The sequence below is a fragment of the Somniosus microcephalus genome, chromosome 1, assembly GCF_052327205.1.
Source record: "Somniosus microcephalus isolate GS21.2 chromosome 1, FLI_Smic_1.0, whole genome shotgun sequence".
Taxonomy (NCBI): Eukaryota; Metazoa; Chordata; class Chondrichthyes; order Squaliformes; family Somniosidae; genus Somniosus; species Somniosus microcephalus.
In genome coordinates this window covers 216656228-216683794 of record NC_140987.1, presented here as the reverse complement: position 1 = coordinate 216683794, position 27567 = coordinate 216656228, and the positions used below count along the sequence as shown (strand labels likewise).

Sequence of the window (27567 nt, the reverse complement as noted above, 5' to 3'; positions counted from 1 at the left end):
GAAAGTATTCAAGAAAAAGAACGGTCTCCAACCCAGATTCGAAGGTCCGTACCAAGTACTCCAAGCAACTAATACTGCTGTAAAGGTGAAAGAGAGACCAACATGGATCCACACCTCCCACTGCAAAAGAGCTCCAGAAAACAAGGAAAAGGAATCACCAACCCCATCAGTAAATGGAACTGGACATTAGGACGTTTCCTTGGGACACTTATAATACCTGCAATGCCCGAATTGTATGTGATGGGCCTTCAATAACCACAAAACTAGAAGTTATAGACTTAAACAAGTTGGCTTTTAATCACTAAGATCAGAGCTAACATCTCAACACGCTGACTGGTTCACAGGAATGAGTCATACAGATCCTGGGATCTTTATGTAAGAGAAGTCAGGGGCGGAGCCAAGAGCCAAGACCTGGAACCTCCCAGGTTAGTCGGGAAAGCGGAAGTGAAACTATACACAGTGGGGGAGGCTAATATACATGAGTGCAAAACGAATACAGGATCAAGACAAACAGATTTCATTACATTCACCCCTTCTATAGATTTAGTCCATCGGGGTGATGTTTCTTAAAAGTTGGTATAAGTGAGTCTGTCAGGAGGTTTTGCAGTTCTCAGTGATCGGCGCAAAGCCGGTTGGGGTGCCTCTAGGGGAGTGGATTCTGGTTCCTCCGCTGTCCAGGCCTCCGCAGTGTCTTCCAGGTTATCTGCAGTGTCCTCCAGGTTAAAGTTGGGTATTGATAACTCTGGGCGTCCTGTCTCTTTGTAGTGTAGGTCTTCATCGGGTAGTCTCCCATCATTCTCTCCGCTCCCCGAGGGAGCGAGGTCTTTTATGGAAACGGTGTCCTCTCGCCCGTCAGAGTATTCGATATAGGCGTACTGAGGGTTTGCATGGAGGAGCTGTACCTTTTCCACAAGGGGGTCCGTTTCATGGCCTCTCACGTGCTTCCGCAATAGTACTGTCCCCGGAGAAGTCAGCCATGCGGGTAGAGATATGCCAGAGGTGGATTTCCGGGGGAAAACGAACATCTTTTCGTGAGGGGTAGCGTTAGTGGCAGTACATAACAGAGACCTTATGGAGTGGAGCACGTCTGGGAGGACTTCCTGCCAGCGGGAGGTCGGAAGGCCTTTTGACTTTAAGGCTAACGTGACAGCCTTCCAAACAGTAGCATTCTCCCTTTCCACTTGCCCATTGCCCCGGGGGTTATAGCTAGTGGTTCTGCTAGTGGCTATCCCCTTCGAGAGCAAGAACTGGCGCAGCTCGTCACTCATGAATGACGTCCCCCTATCGCTATGTATGTAGTTCGGCATGCCAAACATGCAGAATAGATTACAGAGACACTTGATGACCGTGGCACTGGTCATGTCTGGGCAGGGAATGGCGAAGGGAAAGCGGGAATATTCATCAATGATATTGAGGAAGTATACGTTACGGTTGGCAGAGGGAAGAGGTCCCTTGAAGTCCAGACTTAGGCGCTCGAATGGCCGTGTGGCTTTGATAAGGTGTGCACGGTCAGGCCTGTAGAAACGAGGCTTGCATTCCGCACAGATGCGGCAGGCTCTGGTCATTGCCCTGACCTCCTCGATGGAGTGGGGCAGATTGCGGGACTTTATAAAATGGTATAGTCGGGTGACCCCTGGGTGACAGAGGTCGTTGTGGAGACCCTGTAATTTGTCCGTATGAATGCTGGCACACATTCCCCGCGATAGGGCGTCTGGGGGTTCATTAAGGGCTCCCGGCCTGTACATAATATCATAGTCGAACGTGGATAGTTCGATCCTCCACCTGAGTATTTTGTCATTCTTGATTTTCCCCCTTTGTTTGTTATTAAACATGAAAGCCACCGACCGCTGGTCGGTGAGCAGGGTGAAACGTTTGCCGGCTAGGTAGTGTCTCCAGTGCCGCACTGCCTCCACTATAGCCTGTGCCTCCTTCTCGACAGAAGAGTGCCTGATTTCAGGTCCCTGAAGGGTTCGGGAGAAGAAGGCCACAGGTCTCCCAGCCTGATTGAGGGTCGCAGCTAAGGCAAAGTCTGACGCATCGCTTTCGACTTGAAAGGGAATGCATTCGTCCACTGCACACACTGCAGCCCTTTCAATGTCCTGTTCAATACTGGTGAAAGCCTCCCGAGCTTCAGCTGATAGTGGGAAGGACGTCGATTTAATGAGGGGTCGGGCCTTATCAGAGTAATTGGGCACCCATTGGGCATAATACGAAAAAAATCCCAGGCACCTTTTTAAAGCTTTGGGATTGTGTGGCAGGGGCAGTTCCTTTAGGGGGCGTAATCGGTCAGGGTCCGGTCCAATTACCCCATCTTCCACCACACAGCCGAGGATACAGAGACGGGTTGTGTTGAAGACACATTTGTCTTCGTTGTAGGTTAGATTCAGCTTTAGGGCAGTTTTTAAAAATCTCGCAAGATTTAGATCGTGGTCTTGCTGGTTGTGCCCGCAGATAGTGACATTGTCCAGATAGGGGTAGGTAGCTTGTAGTTTATTCTCGTCAACCATGCGGTCCATCTCACGTTGGAAGACCGAGACCCCATTTGTTACCCCGAAGGGCACTCTGAGAAAATGGTAGAGGCGCCCGTTCACCTCGAAGGCGGTGTATGGGCGGTCCTCCGTTCTAATGGGGAGCTGGTGATACGCGGATTTGAGGTCGATAGTCGAGAAGACTCGGTATTGCGCAATCTGGTTGGCCATTTCTGATATGCGGGGTAAAGGGTAGGCGTCCAGCTGGGTATAAATATTAACAGTCTGGCTGTAGTCAATTACCATCCGTTTCTTTTCGCTATTTTTAACTATGACTACTTGGGCACGCCACGGGCTGGTACTGCAGGAGTCTGTCCACTTCCGCCTTGATAAAGTGTCTGTCTTCCAGACTGTACCGTCTACTTTTGGTCGCTATGGGCCTACAGTTCGGAGCGAGATTAGCGAATAAAGAGGGCGGGCTGATTTTTACGGTTGATAGGCCACAGACTGAGAGTGGCGGCTGGGACCCGCCATATGCTAGCGTGACACTTTCGTGGTGGCACTGGAAGTCCAGGCCCAAGATTACATTAACACAGAGTTCTGGCATCACGAGGAGTTTAAAATCCTTGTAGTCCGTGCCTTTTACAGTCAGTGTTACCACACAGTAGCCCAAAATGTCTGAAGTGTGGGGCTTAGCAGCCATAGCAATTCTGCCCCTTCATCACGGGCCTCAAATCGAATTATATCCGGCAGAGACTGCTGGAGAAGGAGGTCCTGGACTTAAAAAAGGCAGTGGCCACTGCGCAAGCGCTGGACGTGGCCCAGAGAATTCTGCTCCGTGTAGGGGTTACCGTTAATGAGTGCCGCCGTACCAGGCTAGGGTGGATAAAACTCTCGGTACTCCCACAGTCAATTAAACATTTCGTTAAATTCCCATTTACCTGTATGTCCATCATGGATTTTGTCAACGGGTGTGGCCTGGATTGATCCACCGTGATCGAAGCCACTGTTGGGCCCTGGGCGGCCGTCGAGTCGGGAAAAGATGGCGGATCCCTCATCGTGTTTTGTGGCACTACCACTGTGCTAAATGGGATAGATTCAGAACAGATCTAGCAGCTCAAAACTGGGCATCCATGAGGCGCTGTGGGCCATCAGTAGCAGCAGAATTGTATTCCACCACAATCTGTAACCTCATGGCCCGGCATATCCCTCACTCTACCATTACCATCAAGCCAGGGGACCAACCCTGGTTCAATGAAGGGTGCAGAAAGAGCATTCCAGGAGCAGCACCTAAAAATGCGGTGCCAACCCGGGGAAACTGCAACACAGGACTACATGCATTCTAAACTGCAGAAGCAGCATGCTATAGACAGAGCTAAGAGATCCCACAATCAACGGATCTGATCAAAGCTCTGCAGTCCTGCCACATCCAGTCGTGAATGGTGGAGGACAATTAAGCAACTAACAGGAGGAGGTGGTTCCATTAATATCTCCATCCTCAATGATGGCGGAGTCCAGCACGCGAGTGCAAAAGACAAGGCTGACGCGTTTGCAACCATCTTCAGCCACAAGTGCCGAGTGGATGATCCATATCGGCCTCCTCCTGAGGTCCCCACCATCCCAAAAGCCAGTCTTCAGCCAATTCGATTCACTCCACATGATATCAAGAAACAGCTGAGTGCACTGGATACAGCAAAGGCTATGGGCCCCGACAACATCCCGGCTGCCGTGCTGAAGACTTGTGCTCCACAACTAGCTGCACCTCTAGCCAAGCTGTTCGAGTACAGCTACAACACTGGCATCTAGCCGACAATGTGGAAAACCTCCCAGGCATGTCCTGTCCACAAAAAGCAGGACAAATCCAATTACCACCCCATCAGACTACTCTCAATCATCAGCAAAGTGATGGAAGGTGTCGTCGACAATGGTATCAAGCGGCACTTACTCACCAATAGGCTGCTCACCGATACTCAGTTTGGGTTCAGCTAGGATCACTTAGCTCCAGACCTCATTACAGCCTTGGTCCAAACACGGACAAAGGAGCTTAATTTTAGAAGTGAGGCGAGTGTGATTGCCCTTGACATCAAGGCAGCATTTGACCGAGTGCAGCATCAAGGAGCCCTAGTAAAATTGAAGTCAATGGGAATCGGGGAAAGACTCTCCATTGGCTGGAGTCATATTTAGCACATAGATGGTTGTGGTTGTTGGAGGTCAATCATCTCAGCCCCAGGACATCACTGCAGGGGTTCCTCAGGGCAATGTCCTGGCCCAACCATCTTCAGCTGCTTCCGCAATGACCTTCCCTCCATCATAAGGCCAGAAGTGGGGATGTTCACTGATGATTGCAGTGTTCAGTTCCATTCGCAACTCCTCAGATAATGAAGCAGTCCATGCCCGCATACAGCAAGACCTGGACGGCATTCAGTCTTGGGCTGATAAGTGGCAAGTAACATTCGTGCCACACAAGTGCCAGGCAATGACTATCTCCAACAAGCAAGAGTCTAACCACATTCAATGGCATTACCATCGCCGAATCCCCCAACATCAACATCCTTGGGGGGGGGGGGGGGTCACCATTGACCACAAGCTTAACTGGACCAGCCACATAAATACTGTGGTAACAAGAGCAGGTCAGAGGTTGGATATTCTGCAGCAAGTGTCTCACCTCCCGACTCCCCAAAACCTTTCCAACCATCTACAAGGCACATGTCAGCAGTGTGATGGAATACTCTCCACTTGCCTGGATGAGTGCAGCTCCAACAACACAGGAAGCTCAACACCATCCAGGACAAAGCAGCATGCTTGATTGGCACCCCATCCTCCACCTTAAACATTCACTCCCTCCACCACCGCTGCACCGTAGCTATAGTGTGTACCATCTACAAGATGCACTGCAGCTACTCGCCAAGGCTTCTTTGACAGCACCTCCCAAACCCACAACCTCTACCACCTAGGACAAGGGCAGCAGGCGCATGGGAAAACCATCACCTACAAGTTCCCCTCCAAGTTACACACCATCCTGACTTGGAAATATATCATTCCTTCATAGTCGCTGGGTCAAAATACTGGAATTCCCTTCCTAACAGCACTATGGGAGTACCTTCACCATGCCGACTGCACCTCCTTCTCAAGGGCAATTAGGGATGGGCAATAAATGCTGGCCTTGCCCAGGAATGAATAAAAAAAACACAAAAATTCTATTAACCGATCAAGGACCACAGACACGTTTACTATTCTGGACACAGTCCAGCTGTGGGGTAATCAATTTTACTTGTCCATGGCAAATTCCAACTGGTTTACACATGATTATGTTAAAGACTGCAGTGACTGCGTCCACAAGCTTTTAGTGTAAGCTCCTGTGGCTGAAAAATCTGATGTTAAAATAGATTTTTAAGCCAATGAGAAAACCTTTAAAAAATACATAATTTCTCCTCAGTGAATGTAAACATTCTTGTACAGGAAACTTTGTGCTATCCGGCAATCTGGAGCCACCGGCAAAAATCAGCAGCCGTTTTTTATTCTTTTTGTTTGTTTTTTTTTGCTTTGAACAGTCAAGCTGTGCAAGGTCTGTAGCTATAGCAACAGCTTCAGCTACAGAGCTTTAGGGCCACACCCGAGTGTTTAGAAGCTGTTGCTAAGCAACAGTGTTTGTTGTCAAATACGGAGATAAGAATCTCCGTATCTCTCAACATTAACTCTGGAGAGTACGGCAGTTTTGAGGCAACGGCAACAGCTCGGTCCCGTGGGTGCCGGATAGCACAAAGTTTCCTGTACATTGAAATGAAAAAAAACACACAAATGTAATACCAAAACATCAAGTTATTTCAGACATTTAAAAAAAAGCCCAGCATTCCCGTCTTTATTCTCTTTTTCTAAAAGCCACCAAAACAAGCAATCCAAGAACAAACTCAAAGAAACTAGTTACCTTGTAGAACATATCTCGAAGGTCAACTTTTGGACTAATCCAAGATGCTACTGCATCACAGAAAAAAATGAAATCCTAGAAGAAAAAAAACATTATTTGAACAATTCTGATGCGAAATGCTTAAAAAAGCAAGCTAGACTTGTTTGAAGTGTCAACAGAGGTGCTACTAGAAAGCAAACCGCTATCTGGAGATCAGTATTCCATTTTTTGTCTTTAAAAATGTTTTTGCACTATTTTATAAAAAGTAATCCATCAGCGAGTTTAGGTTAAATAACATTGATGTTATAAACAGACCTAAACAAATAAAAACTCATTTTAAACAGGATTTAAGTAGCTATTCATTGCACCAGAAACACAAAATCAGGAACCAAATGGTTTTGCACAGCACCAAAGTCACAATTTGATCTTGTTTCTCGCCATCGCGACACTGAGGAACCAAGGCAGGCATCTGTATTGTTTGCATACACACTACATATTTCCTAACTTTGATTACTACTACTGAAAATACCGGGCACCATTTTGGAGTTTGTAATTTTAATGGTGAAAATGGCACTTTTGGCAGTAAAGCTTCTTTTGACAATTTTACTTCTCTTTTGCATTTTCCCGTTAACTCAATAATGAATATCAAGCACAAGTGGGCTAAATATACCAAGTTAATTATTGGTCTATCCCATTTTCATATAATTTTCAGTTTTACTCAACTGGACCAGCTACAGAAATGCCATGGCTACTAGAGCAGGTGAGGAGCTGGATATTCTGCGACAAGTGGTTCACCTCCTGACTTCCCAAAGGCTCTTCACTAACTCCACTTGACAAGGCACAACTCAGAAGTGTTATGGAATACTCTCCACTTGAGTGTTGCAGCTGCAACCATCCAGTCAAGAAACTCGACATCATCCAGGACAAAGCAGTTCACTTAATCGGCACTTCATCTACTAGCCTAAACACCCACCCCCTCCACAACTGGTGTACTATCTACAGGATGCATTGCAGCACCTTGCCAAACTTCAACACCACCTCCTAACCAGTAACCTCCACCACCTAGAAAGACAAGGGCAACAGCTGCATGGGAACACCGCCAAGTCACACATCATCCCAACTTGAACATACATCGCTGTTCCTTCATTGTTGCTGGGTCAAAATCCTTGAACTCCCTACTCAACATCATTGTGGGACCATCTTCACCACACGGACTGCAGCGGTTCAAGGTGGCCTACGAACACCTCGAGGGCAACTAGGGATGGGCAATATATGTTGACCTTACCAGCGATGTCCACAACCCAAAAATAAAAAAAAAGCTTTCTGAGCAACACCCCTGGTATGTGCACTCTTAACAGATCTTCTTGCATAATATTATATTTTTACATTGAGTGGTCCTGGAACAAAATTTGCATTTTAAAAGTTGAATTTATCATTACAAGCAACAAAACTTAATGGGTTAGAAATTAATCAGGGCCCATTCTTGCTGTTGCTCGCCCTAACTGGGAGGCCCGAAGCCAGCTCAAAATGGGGTCTCAGGCCTCATTTAAATAATTTAGGCAAGCTGCCAGCACCTGTCGAGCCTTCACAGGCAGCTTGCCTATTGAAGCACGTGAATTTCGGGCCACTTGCATCCGCTCCGGGATTGCAGGAAGAAGGCAGGTTGCAGCCGTCAGGAGTGCTGTGGATCTGGGAAGAGCATTCCTGCTCCTCCGAGTTCTACATTGGCCCAGAAATTCGGGTCGGGGGCTTCCCGCGGGTGTAAGCCCCCGACTTGCACTTACCTTGCGCGCCGGCAGTTGAGCTGTAGGGCCCCGTGGAATTCCGATCCGGGGCCTGACCCAGCTGCCGGCGCGCAGTGCTTGCGTGTCCCAGGGGCGCAGTTAGTTCGATGCATCCCCTGGGATCACGTGGGCCATGGGCAGCCAATCGGAGCTGGGAATGCTCCATTCATAAGTATTGACAGGAAGACCTGTCAACACTTATAAATACTACGGCCCCAATATAGCAGTAAACCTTCAAATAATTTTTTTTTTTTTTTTTTTTAAATCACACTTTTTAAATAATAAACTATAAATTACATTAAATAACTATTTTGAACAATAATTTAAATTTTTGAAAAAAATAATTTTATATTCTAACGGGGCTAAAAAATAAACTTAACTTGCTTTAAAGTATTTAAAAATAATAAACCTGTGGAAAAAATGTTTTAATTTTAATTAATTGACCACTTACCTTGTAAAAAGCAAGCTTACACCTGCTTTTTACATTTCTAAATTCTAAAGACTTACCCTCCCGGAGAAACCTGTAAAAAAAAAAGTAAGTTCAAAGCGCACGCGCAGACTCCCCTGCGCACGCGTTCGACCTCTGAACCCCTTCGTTCAGAGGAACGGAAGTGCCGGTTTCCCGCGCATGCGCAGTGCATGAAGGAAACCGGCACTTCCATCGGGCCCACGCGCGAGTACCCAGCGCGTACTCACCCGTGGAGACCCGAATTTCTGGGCCATTATCTTTGTAAAAAGCTCAGCTTTTCATTGGCGGCTGGTTCCTAGGCCGCATCCACACCTGGAAAACCCAAGTCCGTTTAGGGCAGCCTAACTTCTTGGAGGATACCCAAAACAGGTGTTAGGCCCTCCATTAGTATGTGAAAGGGGCCTAGCACCCGCCCCCCAGATGCCTGATAATCATGTACGGCCAATATTGCATTGGATGTTTTTCATGCATCTCACTGCATTGTGATGTAGCTGAATTGCAGTGTCAATATTTTGCACTGCCAGTGAAGCAGATGAATGGCTTAAATCTAGTATGTTCTGGGCACACGGTGGGCACATTGCAAGGTTAGCATCCGTGAATTGTGTCTCTGCCTCCAGTGTTCAGTGTTAGTTTGTATGAGCTTGTACAGTTTTAAATCCAGGGAAAGCTGTGGCTTCCGATCCTCCCTTTCCTGTTTCACAGCAGTCATAACTGTAGATTCGACTCTAGTCTCCTCCGTTCCTGCCTCCAAAACCTAATCAAAATATGTCAACTTCAAATGCACCTTTCTTGAAAATGCCGATGGGTGTTATCTGTGGAAACATAGAAGATAGTGTTCCGTATTCAACTTTTGACTATGCATTAACTGTAGATATTTAAGTAATAAAACTATTGGGAGCTACTTTTCACACTTACTGCAAGCAAAGCCAATTATAGATACACATTATATCTGAGCACTTAAAAGACCATGCCAAATATTACTGTCATTTACATTAGAAGACTTAGTACTGTAATGCTGATATTACTTATTTGTAACTATAAAAAACAGGTGACAGTATCATTTAGGTTACTTACTGGACTCAGCAACAGATTGATATTGAGATCATGTCCCCATCTTGGAGCTGGAACAGTTGTACTATCATCTTCTTAGGCCACAAGATATTCGGGGACTCTGCTGCGCTGTGCCGTTGTATTGAGTTTCCTATTGTATTGAAGGTTAGTTCTTGCAACTCTTTTCATGCTGTCGTTTGCTTTTCTTGACACTTCTGCCTATTAACTTTCTTGGCAATGATGGTTTGGCTTATGCCTCTACTGTCAGTAATGTTGAAGCGTCAAAGAACGTACACTTCATTTTCTACATTGTGCAAGCAGTAAAGTTCCATCTTAGAGACACTGGCCCGGAATTTGTGGTCAGCAGCAAAGCGATCCCTGTGTCGAGAACTTCGGGTTTTCTGACCTTCAATTCAATTCAATTCAACAAATTGTAGTGTGGATCCCTTTGTGTGAACTGCTGTGACGTCCACAGGCTGTCTAAGCAGCCAATTAAAATGCAGAATTCGCACAGTGAACAAGGAAGCGAGCAAGCTCTTAAATTCTAACTTTTTAAAATAGTTTGAGAGTATAACAAAGATTGGGCTCTCATGGGTAAAAGCAAATGTGAAATAAAGATGGGCAAACATTAAAAAAAATTAAACTTAATTTTTTTTTAAATATTAAAAATGGACAAATTTCACTGCACTAAATTAAAAATTAAGTTTTCCAGGCCCTTAACATTTGTTTAGCAGTAATAACGCTGTCAAAAACCCCAGTTACACCTGATTCCTTTGGGTCTAACTTTCAGTGGGACATTCAACAGCGTAATTACTGCAGAAGAGCCAAAGTTTTCATCAGTTTCAATGATTTGGCTGATTACACGGGGGTGGGTGGCGGCGGCGTTACAGTAAAGCCTGTTTTGGAGCGGTCAATGATTAACTGCAACTTCTGGATATCCGCATACGCCAAATCCCAAAGCTGCGGTCAGTTTCAAAGGCGGAATGGCGGCAAATGCTGCCACTTCGTAGTCATCCTGGCCGCAAATTCCAGGCCATTGTCTTGTTGTCCAGTTTGTCACATGTTCTAACCGTTGCCTCCACTACTGCAGCGAAGCACTTCATTTGAACAGGTCAAGTGATTCATTTCTGCTCATTAGGGCAGCATATTTAGATTTCCACTTACCCTGGATTAGATGTGTTAATTACCACCTGCATCAAGCTAAAAGCTATCTAGTGAAAAATGGACATAATCAGCTTGGTAGTCATTCTATGCAGTTACTGCCACAAAGCTGTCTAAAACACTTGAATCCAACAGTTCAAAAATGCAACTTGAGCATTTCTAAAATTAAGGCAATATACTCTCCTTGTTCTACTAACATTTTTATTGAAAGACCTCGAATGAAATGAACAAGCTTGCTGAGTATCAGGCCACTAAGAACTCCAACACTTCAGGTTGGGTAAAGGTCCCTGGACATGATAGGCTGCCAGTCAAGTACCTTCCGTACAAAAGAAATAGTTCTTCCAGACACAGAAAAGACCTTTCTACAGAAACCAAAGGACACTACAGCATTAAGCAAAACAACGTTAAACTACATTCATGTTTGTTCAACTCCAAGGTAATATTCAGGAAGTTGCTGGCAAAATCTAACGAAAACTTTAAATCTTCATTAATTTTACAAAGTGGGGTCTATGCTACTACCGTTTGGACTGCAGATTTTTGGCAGCATTCCACTTTTTTGTTCAAGAAAGGAGCCATGACTTCTGGAATTTAAATGCAATGGGAGCATTTTTGACTCCCATTTTAATCACTTCACCACAAACATCATTACTAAAGAGTTAGCAAATTAACTACAGTCTCATAACTTATCACCTGTACAACTCCTCCTGGATTGACACCAATCATACTGCAAATGCCACGGAAAGCAGAATCTTTCTCTTCATTATCCCTTATGTTTCGCAGGGAAGTACACCTGTTCAATAGTGTTAAAAAGGTCATGTATAAACAGGGGTTATGTACAGAGACTGATTTTTATCTACTAAAGCACTGTACACAAAATAATCTACTCAGTATTTAATGGAATATATATGTTGCAGTTAATTTGGCGGTTTGATCTACCCGCTTTGCAAATCTAACAGCAGTAACAATTAACGTTTTCACTTAAACGGGACAATTTAATGTTTCATGTCCACCAATAATCTGGTCTCTCAAACTTTTCTATGAACACTAAATCAATGAGAGTACAATTCTTTCAGTTCTACAAAATAGTTGCAACTGCTCCCCTTTCCATTTTTTTGTGTCTATGCATAGCCAAGTATTACTTAAAAGTCAATTAATATTCACTGTCAAACTCAAAATTAAACCAAATTTAAATTGAGATTAAGGTCTTCATGTGTTCTGCGTGACTCGATTATTCCACGAAACACTTTAAAACAAAGACCATTGTAAAGAATACTTCAGTTAACCCATCGTTGCAACAATGTCATCCTTTGTCAGAACTCAGTTTTTCAGTAATACAAGATTTACTTTAGCCATTCAATTTTAAGAAGCAGCATGTGAAAGACAAATGACTGAATATACGACAAGGTGGAACACAAGCTGGTATTCATACAAGCTGTATTATAATTTATAATACAACAAAAGACTTCCACAGTTTGCAAGCAAAGTGTTTGACCTTAAAAGTTAACAATTTCAGAACACAACGTTTCTCATAGCCAAGTGAAGTTTAAAATTCTGTATTTCTATTACTTTTTTTTTATAAAAAAAAAGATTTCTGCATGCAATTTATCATTCTGGTGAAAATTTCTTTAATGCTTTTACGTTCATAATCAAGCTTCTCAACACAGCAAGCATGTGACAATCTTATCCCATGCATCAGTTAGTTGTTAGCCACAACATAAAATAAAAATATACACATGACAGTGCTACTGAAAAATCACAAACCTGATAGGACAAGATTAGTCACATGGTTGGCAATGGTTAAGGATTGTGAATTTGCAATCAACTGAAAACTATTGCTATAAGTGAGAAAGAGATAGAGAAAGAGTGAAGAGGAAAATGAATTAAATAAAGATTGAATAATACACACCAGGGTCTTATAAACTGCTGTAGCATGGGGGCCACCTCTTGAGGACAAACGTAACCAAGACGACCAATTGTTATTGCTACGGTAACGCAATCACGGTTATACACCACCAAACGCCAACCAAGACATGAGCAAATGAGGGGGGAGGAGAAAAATAAAGAAAAAACAACAAATAACTCAGAAACAGAAATCAACAGAATCTGTGTATGATAACAAAATTAAGATCATCTACTTGTGTTGATTATTAGATTAACTACCACCCAGTGAGGGGAGGCAGAAATTATGGTGCAATCTTTAAAAAAAATCAAAAAACACGTTAAAAAAGAGGGAACACTCCCAGAACACCTGAATTTTAAACTAACTCTCCCAAATTTGAACAAAATGTGCCCACCTAAAATATCAGACTTAAACCACCACCCCCCCCCACCGATTGATAAACCATTTTGGCAAATAGTTTTCTTTGAATGTATGCAAATTATAACTTTTATCATTCAGGAAAAAAAATATTTTAATGTTACTGGCAACTTTCAAGATCTTCACTATGAAGTTGGAGATATACTGCATTCTGCAAACTCAAACCAGTATGAAACAGCTTCCTAGAAGGAGTCTCTCATATTGGGGCCTCAGTGTACTCAGTAATCGCTTGCATTATACTGTTACTTTTACATTAATACACACTGAAAATCGCAGTCAATGCTAAAGTGACAGTATAACTCCCCGAACCCCCCAAATCTTGCCCTCATTTTTCATGCTACTGTACACTATACTCAATCTGAGCTAAGTAGGGAAAATACTGAATCACTTACTGTTGCTTAAATAGCAATGAATGAGTGCATAATTTTGAACTTTGATATTACAATTCAAAATGGCATTTTATGTCATCAGAAATCATAAAATTAGTATGATTACAATTACTGTGTTTGCAAGGTTAGGTTATTAATTAATCAGGAACATTTTTGCAAATAAATTGAGAGCTCTGAAATGGAAGGGAATTAATTTTTCAAACCTGTATAGAGTACATTAAAATCTATTGTTTACTGATGGGAGAAAGAATAATAAAAACAAGTTTCCTCAAAGCAGCAAAACTGAAATTACAAGTTTTTTCTTTAATTCAAATAGCCCTTGCATTCCTTTCAAAAGGCCTTGTAATATCCACTTGGATAGTTCCAAAATTCAGACTACATAAAATATGGAAATGAACAAAGTGTTTTAGAAGTGTTCCCCTTTAAACTCACGAAAAGTTATCATTCAGAAAGAAAAAGTAATGGTTTAAGGATTACTCCAAGCTAACTACAAGGACACTACAAAAATCCAGCAGATTCATATAAAGTAGAGGAGGGAAACCTATGTTCAAGAGACACAAACTATGCAACATTCTCATTAAAACAAGCATTCATGAACAATCTGATGAGACATGCAAAAAAGCAGATGAATGTTCATTCAAAAATAAAGTTCAGTGTAGGATATACTGATCAAACTGTACGAGAGGTATGTCAATTGAAATGAAACTTCTTGCAACTTGTGTAACATGCAAGCTGCACACAAAATAAATTTGCAATTTGAGTAATAGTGCATTCAGCACAAATTTTCTTCTTCACATTGTAATCAAATTGCTTAAATTAGCAATATTTCTATAAAAAGCCCACGGTCATTTAAAAATCTCTCAAATTGCAGAAACTGGCCTCCTAGATTGTATTTTTATTGTAATACCTCCCTCAAAAAAACTTCCTGAGAAAATAAATAAGATTACAAAATTTTAAGTATCAGAAACAAAAAGTTTGACAGACTTGTAAAAGACAGACATGTCTAGAAAAAAAAAATGGGATAGCTAAGCAACACCAGCTCAGAAACTGGGCTAGGATCAACTAGAAATTGTGCTTAATGTGTGTTTAAGAAATTCTGGGAGTTAAGAATTGAACCAGGAAAGCACTGACAGTTTATACATAACATACACAATGAGCAAGTGTTGCTACATTTCACAAATTAAAAAAAAACACCAAGTTTTGTTTTTACATTCAGACAACAGGTTTACACAAAATGTTTTGGGAAATAATACTTCAACCCCGACACAAATGTAGCATATTTAGAAAAGGGACAGTTGATCAGTTATCCTTCATTAAACGTGCAACATTTTGTTCACATTTATTGCTGCTGTGTAGTGTCTTACTGCACACCTGCATCTATATTTTGAAGAACGTAAATAGTACATAAATACCAAGAAAGAGGAACAAGCTTATAAAACATAAATGTCCCTATTCTAGGTACTCATTAACCATCAATGAAGCTGGGCATGGCAACATAACTGTCAAAAGCTATATGCTAAAGGAGTCAAATGAACTCCATGTCAGATGCAAGTTCTGCACAAAACAATTGCAAGTAGATTACATTACATTACAATAGCAACTACACTTCAAAATTACTTAATTGGCTGTAAAGCACTTTGGAACCGGACCTGAGGCTGTGAAAGGCGCTACACAAATGCAAGTTTTTCTTTTTAAGTGGTCTTATAACTAATAGTATATTGAATATTTTAAAACTCTACAGAGATTTAGATATATATGTAGATTGTGCTTTGTATTTAATAAACACATCACAACATGCAAAATAAGATCTGATATAAGTGATTGACTATCACTGTACTGAGTTGCTGACCAGAAAAACCATGAGAAACTAGGAATTTCCCAGCCTGTAAGTTCTAATATGTTTGGACATCAAAAACCCAAAAGTGCAAGGGAGCAGAATTAAAACAGATAATCTGACAAAACTGCTGCAGCATTCTGGGCTATCTACACAAACAATATTTTTTGCACAATTAATTTTACAGGAGTGTGTGGGGGTGGGGGAGGTGCTCAACAACCCTCAGGATTCTTTACATGAAGCAAATTGCATTCTAGTATGCTAATTCTACATCATATCTATGTCAGACAAAATGTTATTATAGATCTTATACAATTTATATCCATTCCAATAGGTCAATTTTCATCACCAAATAGAATTTGCATATTTTTTTAAACTGATTTGCTCGCGATCAATAGTTTCTCAGAGTTATTTTATTTTATTCTGATCAAACAGACCATGCATCTGACAATAAATCCACAAGCTTGTTCCAATTGTCAGAGTTACAAGCCTCAAAATAAAGCAATGACAGTCCAATGTAGTTTCTATTTCACTAAATTTTACTTTCAAGGCCAACCATTGTGTCAAACATTAAGACAAAATTCCCTTCTTGGATATTGAAAGGTTTTGTAATTTTCATAACAATATCCTAAGCTTGTTCAGTATTTCTAACTTCGAGGCTTGTAAAGACTCATTCCACTATGCAATGAATACAGAGTGAAATTTTAACAGCAGAAATTAAACATCATTTCATACTAATGAGAGTACATTCTAAGAGTCCATTGACAGGGCAACCCGGATATGTAGAACTACCATCCATTCATAATGGTTGACTAGAACCAGTAGACTGACCTTAAAGCTAAAATCAAGCAATTCTGAATAGGTGCTTTACAAACAGGCCAACACAGTCTTGTCAATAGCCAGCACGCAATGTTAATACTTATTTATGCAGCTTAAAAATATATTTTTTAGCCACTTCAGATAGGTTTCACTTTCCTAATCAAAACAATGCTCAACAACAAATTAAACATCCTACAAAATCACTATGAGTTACCTGTATTTTCCAGTAATGTTTTTGGTGTGTTAGGTCTATTAATGATTTCCACCAGCTGGTGCAAGACCATTGGAACATAAAGCTGCATTTCAATCCCTAGTAAAAAAACAAAATTAGCCAAGTGAAGAGTTTACCAGCTAAAGGCAGTCCCTCACCCATTGCATTTTAAAATTCTACACACTTATTCCATGAGATCAAATGTAAATACAATCTACACTTACGAAAGGAAAAACACAAATTTAAGTAATTTTTCTTTTTTTCCCCCCAGCGAGAAAGTGAAAGAAAATATATATTTTTCAATTATAGCAAAGAAGACAAGGCACAATGAAACATAAAATGATGCTTTTTCAAAATAAAGTTATACAACATATAAATACATAGAAAGCAGCAAGGAACTGCAATAAAATACCACAGTATTTAAATATGCTACTCAGTATACTTTTATAATAATTGGTCCACTTTATAATTCAGTGGCCTAATATCAGTTTTGTCCAAGTTCATTATGTGAACATACACGTGACAATTTGGAGGACTCTGTATATCGTTTTTTTGACATGACTATATACAGGGTAACTGTGTTCTAGAAATAACTAAAGTTTAGATGGAACTTGTCTTTCTTTATTAATGTTTAAAATAGAGATCAGAGCTCAGCTGTCGGCAAAGCACAGGCAAGCAATGTTCCCTTTTAAGTTGCCCGGCCGCGTGGCGCTCTGAAAGTCCCATGCAGCTGGTGAGCCGGCTTTTAAATAAGAAAAAAACAGGCACGTGTGGAATTTTGAATAGCCCGGGCAGCATGTTAAAGGGGCCGCACGGGCCAAAAAAAAGAGGGAGCAGTGCAGGCAAGAACAGGAAACTCTCGATTTACCGGCACCCAAGCAACCGGAAATCTCGGTTAACCGGCAAAATTCAGGAGTAGGTTCAGGTAAGTTTTTCTTCACATTAGTGGCTGTTTCTTGATTCTTGGCTGTGTAATCGGGGGTTCCTGCACTTGTTGCTAAGCAACAGGGACACTTGGTCTGTGGCCGGGCTTCTTGCACCTGTTGCTAAGCAACAGGGAAGCCTGGATTTGTTGCGGTGTACGGAGCTCTCGTACCTTTTAACTGTAACTGTCTGTAATCCGGACTTTGATAAACCGGCACCACACCGGTCCCGTCGGTGCCAGATAAAAAAAAGTTTCCTGTACTTTGATCTGTAGATTAGCCTGGATGCAGAAGCTTTGCCTTGGTACCAACCAAATTATGCATAAGAGCAACAGATACAAGAGGTATGATGAGCTTTAAACACCTGCTCATCAACTGATTCTATGCACAGGATGCTCCACTGTGTCTTTGAACTTGAACAATTGACAGTTCTTTATTCAGAGGCCTTTGAGTTGGAATATATAATGAAGACGACTTTTCTCCAATATGTTCAACTTATTTCAGTTTCTTAAATTGACATGTGGACGCCATGAGTTGGCATAGGAATCACATTAGCCACATACAACATCTAAGTCTTTGAAAATCACCCCAAATCATACAACAAACTGCAGAAGAAACAAGTTCCAGAAAATGGCATTTTAATACCTCATGGACTGGTTCTATTCTTTTGTATGAAGTTGTACAATTTGTACCATCAGCATGTCACTATCTTACTACTTTGTGTAATATTTTATTTGCAACTAAATCTATTGTTTTTCCCTGAATGTAACCGACAAGAGTGCTGTATATAATGCCTTTCAGAGGTCATGCCACTTGGTTTCTTATTTCTATATCATAGGTTAAGGAGTTACTGTTAGTCCTGTCCTGTTCACAGCATGCATAAGGTACGGATATCTGTTCCTGGCAGACTCTCTTTGTTTACCATTTTGCATTCAAGTGTTAGGAGCCTGAACTGTAACGACTTTATTTTGGTTGGATTTATACAACGTGGATAATACATTAGTTAAAACACACATCATTATAATCGGCAACATTGTGATTAGCATACTGTATTATCTTTATATACATTAATTAAAGGGGAGATATATTCCTATATGATAAAATTACAATGTAGCATTCTGTGGAGAGACTGAAATTAAGCAAAGGATAAAACTAGTACAATTGGAATTAGGGCTAACAATACTGAAGTGTAATGTAGAAATAATTAGATGATCACAGGGGTAGCAGAGGGAGGCAGGCTTCACAGGTGCAGGGAACCCTTGGATTACTGGAGTTGTACAATAAATAGTGTTGGACAAATAAGAGTTAGATGTGACAGTGACTCAAAAGATGGTCCAGAGCAACATTATGGCAACATGGAGCACGGCACTACCCAGTGTTTAGAGGCAAGTAGATGACAAGAATATAAGTTTAGTAGCTGTGGGACAGTTAGTGGGAATAGCTGGCTTTTTTTTTTGCAGTTGAGACAGACTTCCGAATGGGATAAAAAAAAAACAGAAAATGCTGGAAACGAAACAGCAAATCAGGCAAGGTCTGTGCAGAGAACAGATGAGTTACCGTTTTGGATGAGGATCCTTTGTTCAAACTGAGGATATTGCAGATGAACAGCATTTAAAAAGCAGAACAAAAACAGGGAAGGGGAAAACATTACACACAGACGAGAAAAGAAATCGAAGTCTTCAAGTGGAAAACTGAAGATGTTAAATGGTAGAAGGGATATTAAGATGAGACAACAGAAGGCATGAGGGGGGGAAAAATAAAAAAATTAAAATACAGAGAACTTGTGAATAGTTAAAGAAGGTGGGGGATGAGGCAGGTAGAAATGGAAACATGAAAAACAGGTTAAGTGGAGCAGGCTCCAGCGGCAAGAGCCTGGAAGGAAAAAGCAGGTCAACACCAAGGGTGCAAGTCACCCCACCAGCATGGCACTCTGACAGGGGATCTCCACCCCAAGACCCAACTTTTTTTTTTTTTTTTTAATAAAGTGACCAATTGGATAGATAAAAGGAATGCAACAGCATAGTGCACACTGATTTTAGGTGTTTAAAAAGATGCCCCACAAGACGCTCGTTAGAAAAAAAAAATCAGATGGTGCAAAAAGCAATGCAGCAGCATGGCTACATTGGTTGATGGGACTGGAAACAAAGTTAAACAGGCATTGCTTGGATTGAACAAGGGTTGGAGGTGGTGAACCAAGTCTAAGTGGTGGGTCCACTTTTAGACTTGGTATATAAAGTTTGGACTTGTTCATAGGGAGCACAATCAAAATTTGCTGACCATATAAAAGTAGGGGCTTTAGTGAACAGCAAGGACCGTTAAGGATGACATAGGTTAGTGGAATGGAGACAGGTGGCAGATCCAATTGAACGTGAATAAGTACAAGGCTATTTTGGAAGGAAAACAAGGAATAAGAATATACACTCAATAGAAAGATACTGAAGAGCGTAATGAACAGAGAGATCTGGGTGTTGAAATACATAATTCTGTTAAAGGGTGAATGCAGTTAAATGAAACCATAGCATGCCAATGGCATTTTGGGTTTTATAAATAGGGACATATAGTACAATAGCAAACATGTAATTGGCATTCTGCATAAGGCCGTGGTTAGACTGCAGTTAAAAGTACTGTGGTCAATTTTGGGCATGCCAGTACAGAAAGGACAGTAAAGCTGGAGAGGTTTTTTAATCATTCTTCGAGATATAAAAAAGTTACTGGCTAGGCTGATATTTATTGCCTATCCCTAGTTCCCCATGAGGTGATGGTGGTGGGCCTTCTTGAACCGCTGCAGTCTATGTTGATGGTACACCCACAATCCCGTTTGTTAGGGAGTTCTAGGAGTTTGACCCAGTGACACTGAAGGAATGGCGATATATGTCCAAGTCAGTATGGTGTGACTGGGAGGTGATGGTTTTCTTCTGTACCTGCTGCTCTCGTCATTCTAGGTGGTGAAGGCTGCGCGTTTGGGAGTTGTCAAATAACCCGTGGCGATTTGCTGTAGATAGTACACACTGGCCACGGTACGCCAACAGTGGAGGAGATCGATATTTAACCTTGTGAATGTAACATCGATCAAATGGGCTGCCTTGTCCTGGATAGTGTTGAACTTACGAGTGTTGCTGCAGCTGCACCCATCCAGGAAAGTGGGTATTATGTCATCGCACTTCTGACTGACATGTGCCTTGTAGGTGGTGGAGAGACTATTGGGCGGGGGACGCAGAAGGTGAACCAGCCTTTGACCTGCTCTAGTAGCCACGGTATTTAATGCAGCTGTTCGAGTTGAGGTTTTGGTCGCTTCACACCATTGTTGACGACTCCCTCCATCACTTTGCTGATGATTGGCAGTAGGCATTGGCAAAGAACGGTGATAAGCCAGGTTGGATTGTCCTCCTTTTGTGGGCGGACATACTGGGCAATTTTCCACATTGTCGAGTAGATGTTAGTGTTGTAGCAGCTTAGCTATGAGCATTGCTACTTCTGAATTGGTTGAAGACAGCAAATGTTATGGTGGGGATCTCAGGAGGAGGCCTTGAAGGATCATCCACTCGGTCCTGCTGGCTGAAGATGGCTGCAAAGGCTTCAGCCTAGTCTTTTGCATTCACATGAGGGACTCTTCCATCACTGAGGATGGGAATATACATGGAGCCCCCTTCTCCCGCTGGTTGTTTAACAGTTCACCACCATTCACAACTGGGTGTGGCAGGGTTGCAGAGCTTTGATTTTATCCATTGGTTGTGGGATCGCTTAGCTGCCCGTCTACAGCATCCTACTTTTTCTGCTTAGCGTGCATATAGTCCTATGTTGAAGCTTCACTAGGTTGGCACCTCATTTTCAGGAACACCTGTTTCAACCAGGGTTGGCTATCTGGCTTGATTGTGATGGAGGAAAGAGGGACATGCCAGGCCATGAGGTTACAGATTGTGGTGGTATACAATTCTGCTGCTGCTGACTGCCCACAGTGTTTCATGGATGCCTAGTTTTGAGCTGCTAGATCTGTTCTTAATCTAGTTCCACACGACATGATGATGTGTCTCCTCGGTATTAAGATGGGACATGGTCTCCATGTCTACCAATGTGGTCATGGACATATCTGCGACAGGTAGATTGGTGAGTACATGGTCATGTAGGTTATTCCCTTGTGTTGGTTCTCCCACTACCTGCCACAAGCCCAGTCTGGCAGCTATGTCCTTCAGGACTCAGCCAGCTCGGTCAGTGGTGGTACAATCAAGCCATTTTTGGTGATGGATATTGAATTTCCCTGCCCAGCATATGTTCTGTGCCCTTGCTACCCTTAGTGCTTCTTTCACGTGCTGTTCAACATGGAAGAGTACTGATTCATCAGCTGAGGGATGGTGGTAGGTGATAATCAGCAGGTTTCCATGCCCATGTTTGACATGAAGCCATGGGGTCGAAAATCAATGTTGAGGCCTCCCAAGGCCAATCATGTATCCTGGATTATTAGCCCAGGCCTCTGGATTTCTAGTCCAGGTACATAACCACTTCGCTACCATACTCCGTATAGATTCACTAGGATAATACCAAGGATGAGAAACTATGCTTATGAGGAGAGACATGATATATTGGGACCGTCTTCACTGGAGTAGAGAAAGTGAAAAGAAGATTTAATAGATTTTTTTTAAATTTTGAAGCCTTTGATTGAGTGAATAGGGAAAAACTATGGTTGGACAATCAGTAATGTGGGGCCATCAATTTAAAATCTTCATTTAAGAGTGAGGAGCGGGGTTAAGAGAATCTTTTTATGAACAGAATGGCAGTGTCAGAGCTGTTACGGCATGGAATGTTTTGCCACAAGGAGTTGTAGCAGAAACTACTGCATTTTGTAAGGGAAAAATGAATAAACGCATGAACTAGAGAAAAATACAGGATTGAAGGGAAGAGATCTGGCCAAGAGGAGAGGTTTTGGATTCCTCTAGCAAAGAACCACCACAGATAGAATGGATCAAATAGCCTCCTTTTGTGCTGGAAACATCTCTAGTTCTAAATGTATACTTCTTACCAAGTTCACAGCTTGCTGTGTATACATCAAATACTAACCCATCTGAATGGAGATCTCTCCAATTGCCCATGTGGCATTATTACACACCGAAATAAACTCTGGGTTCAGGTTAGTTCCAAGAACTGGCATGAAATCAGCTGTAAAAAAGAAAAAGTTGAAATCATATTCAAAAACCTTAAAAAATGCCATTTTATTTACAGTGAAACAGACAAGTGAACAAAGACATTACATACCAATGCAAGGTTTCACATGCTGAAAACAAGCCTTTGTTAAATCACCCAACAAGGCAAATGAACTCTGTCGTACTTCTGGCATCTTATCCTATAATTTAAAAAAAAAATTATTTGTTATAATTTTAAAAAAAAATTATTTGTTTCAATTTTTTTTGGGGGGGGGGGGGGGGGGTTGACAAAAGAGTTCAGTTTTAATGGAACATTTACTTACCTGCATGCACTGGTACATTAACGATAAAATATTGCTCCGTGCTACTAGCTGTTCAATACTTCCTCCAAGACCTTCAGCCAGGCCACTCAGCAAATCAAGTGCCACAATCATAAAATCTTTATCTGGGGCCTCACACTGGTCAGGCTGAGTACCATGCAACTGTAATACAAGAACCACTGGCATAAAAGTACAGAACCAGATACCAAAACAATCTGAATTACAACATCACCAATTTTGTTTGTCTGAAAATACTATGTGCACTCAGGCTATCATCTATATACAGAGCCTAAATGGATATCTAAGTAGTGTCAGAAATCATTACTCCATTGACCTAGTCTTCTCTTCTACTCCTTCCAACCTTGGTGGTGTGCTGTACTATGGTCCATAGACCTCCATTACCACTTCACAAAATCAAGAAAAGGAAAAAGATATCCTCCAGACTAAATTAGAGCCAATGTTAAAATTGAAAAGGGGGATCTTTACTTCCTGACTGCAACTATCAATGTTCAGCTAAGCATGGTAAGCATTACCCATTCAAAATCGCTATTAGTGGGTGTGGAAAATTAAATAGTTCATGGAATATTAATCAAATTGAAAACTAAATGTGCTAAAAATGTCATTGTAATTTCACATAGAATTTACAGCACAGAAACAGGCCATTCAGCCCAACTGGTCTATGCCAGTGATAACATTCCACACTAACCTCCTCCCACCCTTTTTCTACCCCATACAGGATAATCTTCTATTCCTTTGTCCCTCATTTGTATATCTAGCTTCCCCTTAAATGAATCTAGACGATTCGCCTCAACTACTCCTTGTGGTAGCAAGTTCCATATTCTAACCACTCACTGGGTAAAGAAGTTGCTCCTGAATTCCCTATTGGATTTATTGGTGACTGTCTTATATTTATATAATAACAAACTACTGTTTTCCTGCAACAATTGCATCCTAAAACAATTGATTGCATTACAATACTTACCATAGCTTGTGAAAGTGTCTTTTGGACTAGGTTTACACAGCGCTGGTATACAGGTTCACAGTACGGAAGAAAGCCAGACTGCAAGGCAGTGGCAACAGAAGACAGGCACTGCAACACACAACATATCTTAGATTTAATATAATGCTATTTCTGGTCAGTCACAATTTAGAATGTGGAGCTTTCATCACAGCACTATTGCAACACTTATGATAGACATTCTAAATGGCTCCTTTATTAACATAACTTATCCTCTACAACATAATTTTAGAAATAAGAAAGCAGGGGACAATAGTTTCAAAAGTAGGCAGTGATTGCTGATCCAATATGGTGCAACCAGTAAATCAGTGCCGTCTGACTAAGCACCAGCTAGCCCACCAGATCACGTCTGCACGGGATACTATTATTTGAGAAACTGATCAGCATAAAGCTAATCAGAGACTATTTACCAAATATAGCTACTGCAAGGCTACCACAGAGATGATGATATTTATTTGGATGTTGGCAACAGATGGTGAAAGTTGAAAAGGAGACAGAAGGGGAGAATAATCATGTCAGACAAGGCACAGTTGCTACATTAATGTTGAGAAATCCAAATGAAAAATCTGCGCTATAAGCATGCTTATTCAGTCGAAACATAGCAACCGGATAAGGACAATTTTTTCTCACATATAAATCTGGAAGTAGTGTTTAGGAAGAACATGCTAGATGACCTACTTGTAGCTTAGAAAGAACAAAACAATGCATGAAGAACAAAATAAAGAGAAACATTGCAATAAGAGAGTAGCTGTTAGATGTGATCGCCTATCAGGATAAAGTTTTTTTCTTGCATCAACAACTTCCATTTATATAGCTCCTTTAACGTAGCAAAACATCCCAAAGCACTTCACAGGATCATTATCAAACAAAATTTGACACCGAGCCAAATAAGGAGATATTAGGACAGGTGACCAAAAGCTTGGTCAAAGAAGCAACTTAAAGTAGGAGATAGAGGCAGAGGAGTTTAGGAAGGGAATTCCAGAGCTTAGGGCCTAGGCAGCTGAAGGCACGGCTGGCAATGGTGGAGTGAAGGAAATCAGGAATGCACAAGAGGCTAGAATTGGAGGAGTGCAGAGATCTGAGTGTTGTAGGGCTGGAAGAGGTTACAGTGATGGGGAGAGCCGAGGCCATGGAGAGATTTGAAAACAAGGATGAGAATTGTTTTTTTTTAAAAAAAATTTAATAAAAGTGGGATGTTGCTGGACCGGGAGCCAATGTAGGTCAGCGTGCACAGGGGTGATGGGTGAACGGGACTTGGTGAGAGTTAGGATACAGGCAGCAGCGCTCTGGATGAGCTCAAGTTTACAAAAGGTGCAAGGTGGGAGGTCATTCAGGAGAGCACTTGAATAGTCAAGTCTAGAGGTAATAAAGGCATAGATGAGGGTTTCAGCAGCAGATGAGCTGAAGCGGGGCGGAGATGGGCGATGTTACGGAGGCGGAAATAGGCCGTCTTGGTGATGAACAGGATGTAGGGTCAAAAGCTCATCTCAGGGTTAAATAGGACACCATTTACACTGGTTCAGCCTCACACAGTGGCCAGGGAGAGGGATGGTATTGGTGGCTAGGAAATGGACACAATGTACTGGATGTCAGACAAGCAGCATGACAAATCATGTATGAAAATGTAAGGTGTGCTCAAATACAAGGCTTGATCAGACTTTAAGAGTTGGAAAATAAGTGTTTGGCATTCAAAGATGAAACTGAGCTTCTAGGAAGTTAGCAATGGTGATGTGAGATTGTAAGAAGTCACACAACACCAGGTTATAGTCCAACAGCTTTATTTGAAATCACAAGCTTTCGGAGCGCTGCTCCTTCGTCAGGTGAAGTGGAGAGATGCATAAAGACACAGCTTATATAGTCAGAGAATAATGTCAGATGTTTACAGGTAATCTTTCTAACTGCCATTTATCACACCTCGGCAGAAAGATAATCACAGCAATCAAAGGTGTGAATGGTGTCCAAACAGGTCAGTCAAGAAAACATTACATCAAAGAACAATGAGGTGGGGTCACAGGGGGTCAAATGTTGCAGATGCTGGGGTCTGTGTGAAAAACAAAAAAAGACAAAAAACATTTTTTTTTCCTGGAAATCACAGCAGGTCCAGCCGCATCTGTGTAGAGAGAACAAGCCAACGACGACTCGAGACTGGATGACCCTACATCAGGTGGGGTTACATGTAGCGTGACATGAACCCAAGGTCCCGGTTCAGGCCGTCCTCATGGGTGCGGAACTTGGCTATCAGTTTCTGCTCGAAGATTTTGCGTTGTCGTGTGTCTCGAAGGCCGCCTTGGAGAATGCTTACCCGAAGATCGGAGGCTGAATGTCCTTGACTACTGAAGTGTTCCCTGACTTGGAGGGAACACTCCTGCCTGGTGATTGTTGCGCGGTGTCCGTTCATCCGTTGTCACAGTGTCTGCATGGTCTCGCCGATGTACCATGCTCCGGGGCAACCTTTCCTGCAACGTATGAGGTAGACAACGTTGGCCAAGTCACATGAGTATGTACCATGTACCTGGTGGGTGGTGTCCTCACGTGTGATGATGGTATCTGTGTTGATGATCTGGCATGTCTTGCAGAGGTTGCTGTGGCAGGGTTGTGTGGTGTCGTGGTTGCTGTTCTCCTGAAAGCTGGGTAATTTGCTGCGAACGATAGTCTGTTTGAGGTTAGGCGGCTGTTTGAAGGCGAGTAGTGGAGGCGTGGGGATGGCCTTAGCGAGGTGTTCGTCGTCATCGATGACATGTTGAAGGCTGCGAAGAACATGGCGTAGTTTCTCTGCTCCGGGGAAGTACTGGACGATGAACGGTACTCTGTTGGTTGTGTCCCATGTTTGTCTTCTGAGGAGGTCTATACGATTTTTCACTGTGGCCCGTCGGAACTGTCGATCGACGAGTCGAGCGTCATATCCCGTTCTTACGAGGGCGTCTTTCAGCGTCTGTAGGTGTCCATCGCGTTCCTCATCTGAGCAGATCCTGTGTATTCGCAGGGCTTGTCTGTAGTGTCCGTGTGTAGATAAAGACACTGAAGACAGGAGTTGGTTCATAGGTATTTACTAAGCAAGTCTGGGGGGGGGGGGGGGGGGGTGTTCTAAAGGATATACACAATACACAGGCTTATATAGCCCAAGTGGCAATTACCGGCATTACGCACACCTGGGGCTCTTAAAGGCACATACACCACAATTCCTCCCCTTCTAGCTAACTAGTACATCATATTTTAAGTAATTATTAATTACATGTTATATGCAAAATAATATACATTGCTGTATTAATTAATTATAAGTTAGTCTCTCAGGAGGCTTCCTGACTCGGTCCGGATAACGCCTCGGGGGTGTAGTAGTTTCTGGTGGTGTAGTAGGTTCTTCTGGCAAGGCTGATTCGGCTTGAAGGCCAGTGTCGGGTTCATCGGGTTCCAGTATCACCGGATCGGAGGTAGATATGGGTATCTCTACTTCATCGTTAGATGTATAGCGTGGTGGTGTAGGTTGTCCCTTTTCGGATGACTTGATGATTTGGTCAGCATGGTGCCTTATTATGCTTTCTCCGATGGCCACGGTATACATCAGTGGTCCTAGTCGTGTGCAGATAGTTCCAGGCTGCCATTTCTCGGTACGGTAGTCCCGGGCCAAAACCGGTTGGCCTATCTGGAAGGCCCTAGTTGGCCTTTCATTCGTGCCCTGAAACTGCCGGTTCTCCACGTCCCTTCGGATGTTGGGCTTGACCAAATCCAGCCGGCATCTTAGGTTTCTATTGTAGAACATCATAGCGG

The 27567-nt window shown here is 42.3% G+C and overlaps 1 protein-coding gene across 2 annotated transcripts in view; it reads right to left on the bottom strand.

The window, feature by feature from the left end:
- The window catches only part of tnpo1 (transportin 1), a 155766-nt gene that overhangs the window by 27730 nt on the left and 100469 nt on the right, over window positions 1-27567 (bottom strand). Inside the window, exons 16-23 of one of the 2 annotated variants that reach the window (XM_085990105.1) lie at window positions 23767-23874; window positions 22788-22946; window positions 22577-22664; window positions 22382-22480; window positions 16410-16505; window positions 12743-12818; window positions 11527-11626; window positions 6394-6468 (exon numbers count right to left, since the gene is read on the bottom strand). In XM_085990105.1, the coding sequence (XP_085846231.1) occupies window positions 6394-6468; window positions 11527-11626; window positions 12743-12818; window positions 16410-16505; window positions 22382-22480; window positions 22577-22664; window positions 22788-22946; window positions 23767-23874 (801 nt within the window). Of the gene's footprint in view, window positions 1-6393; window positions 6469-11526; window positions 11627-12742; window positions 12819-16409; window positions 16506-22381; window positions 22481-22576; window positions 22665-22787; window positions 22947-23766; window positions 23875-27567 lie in introns of those variants that run through there. The other variant, XR_015078660.1, reaches the window with a different exon arrangement.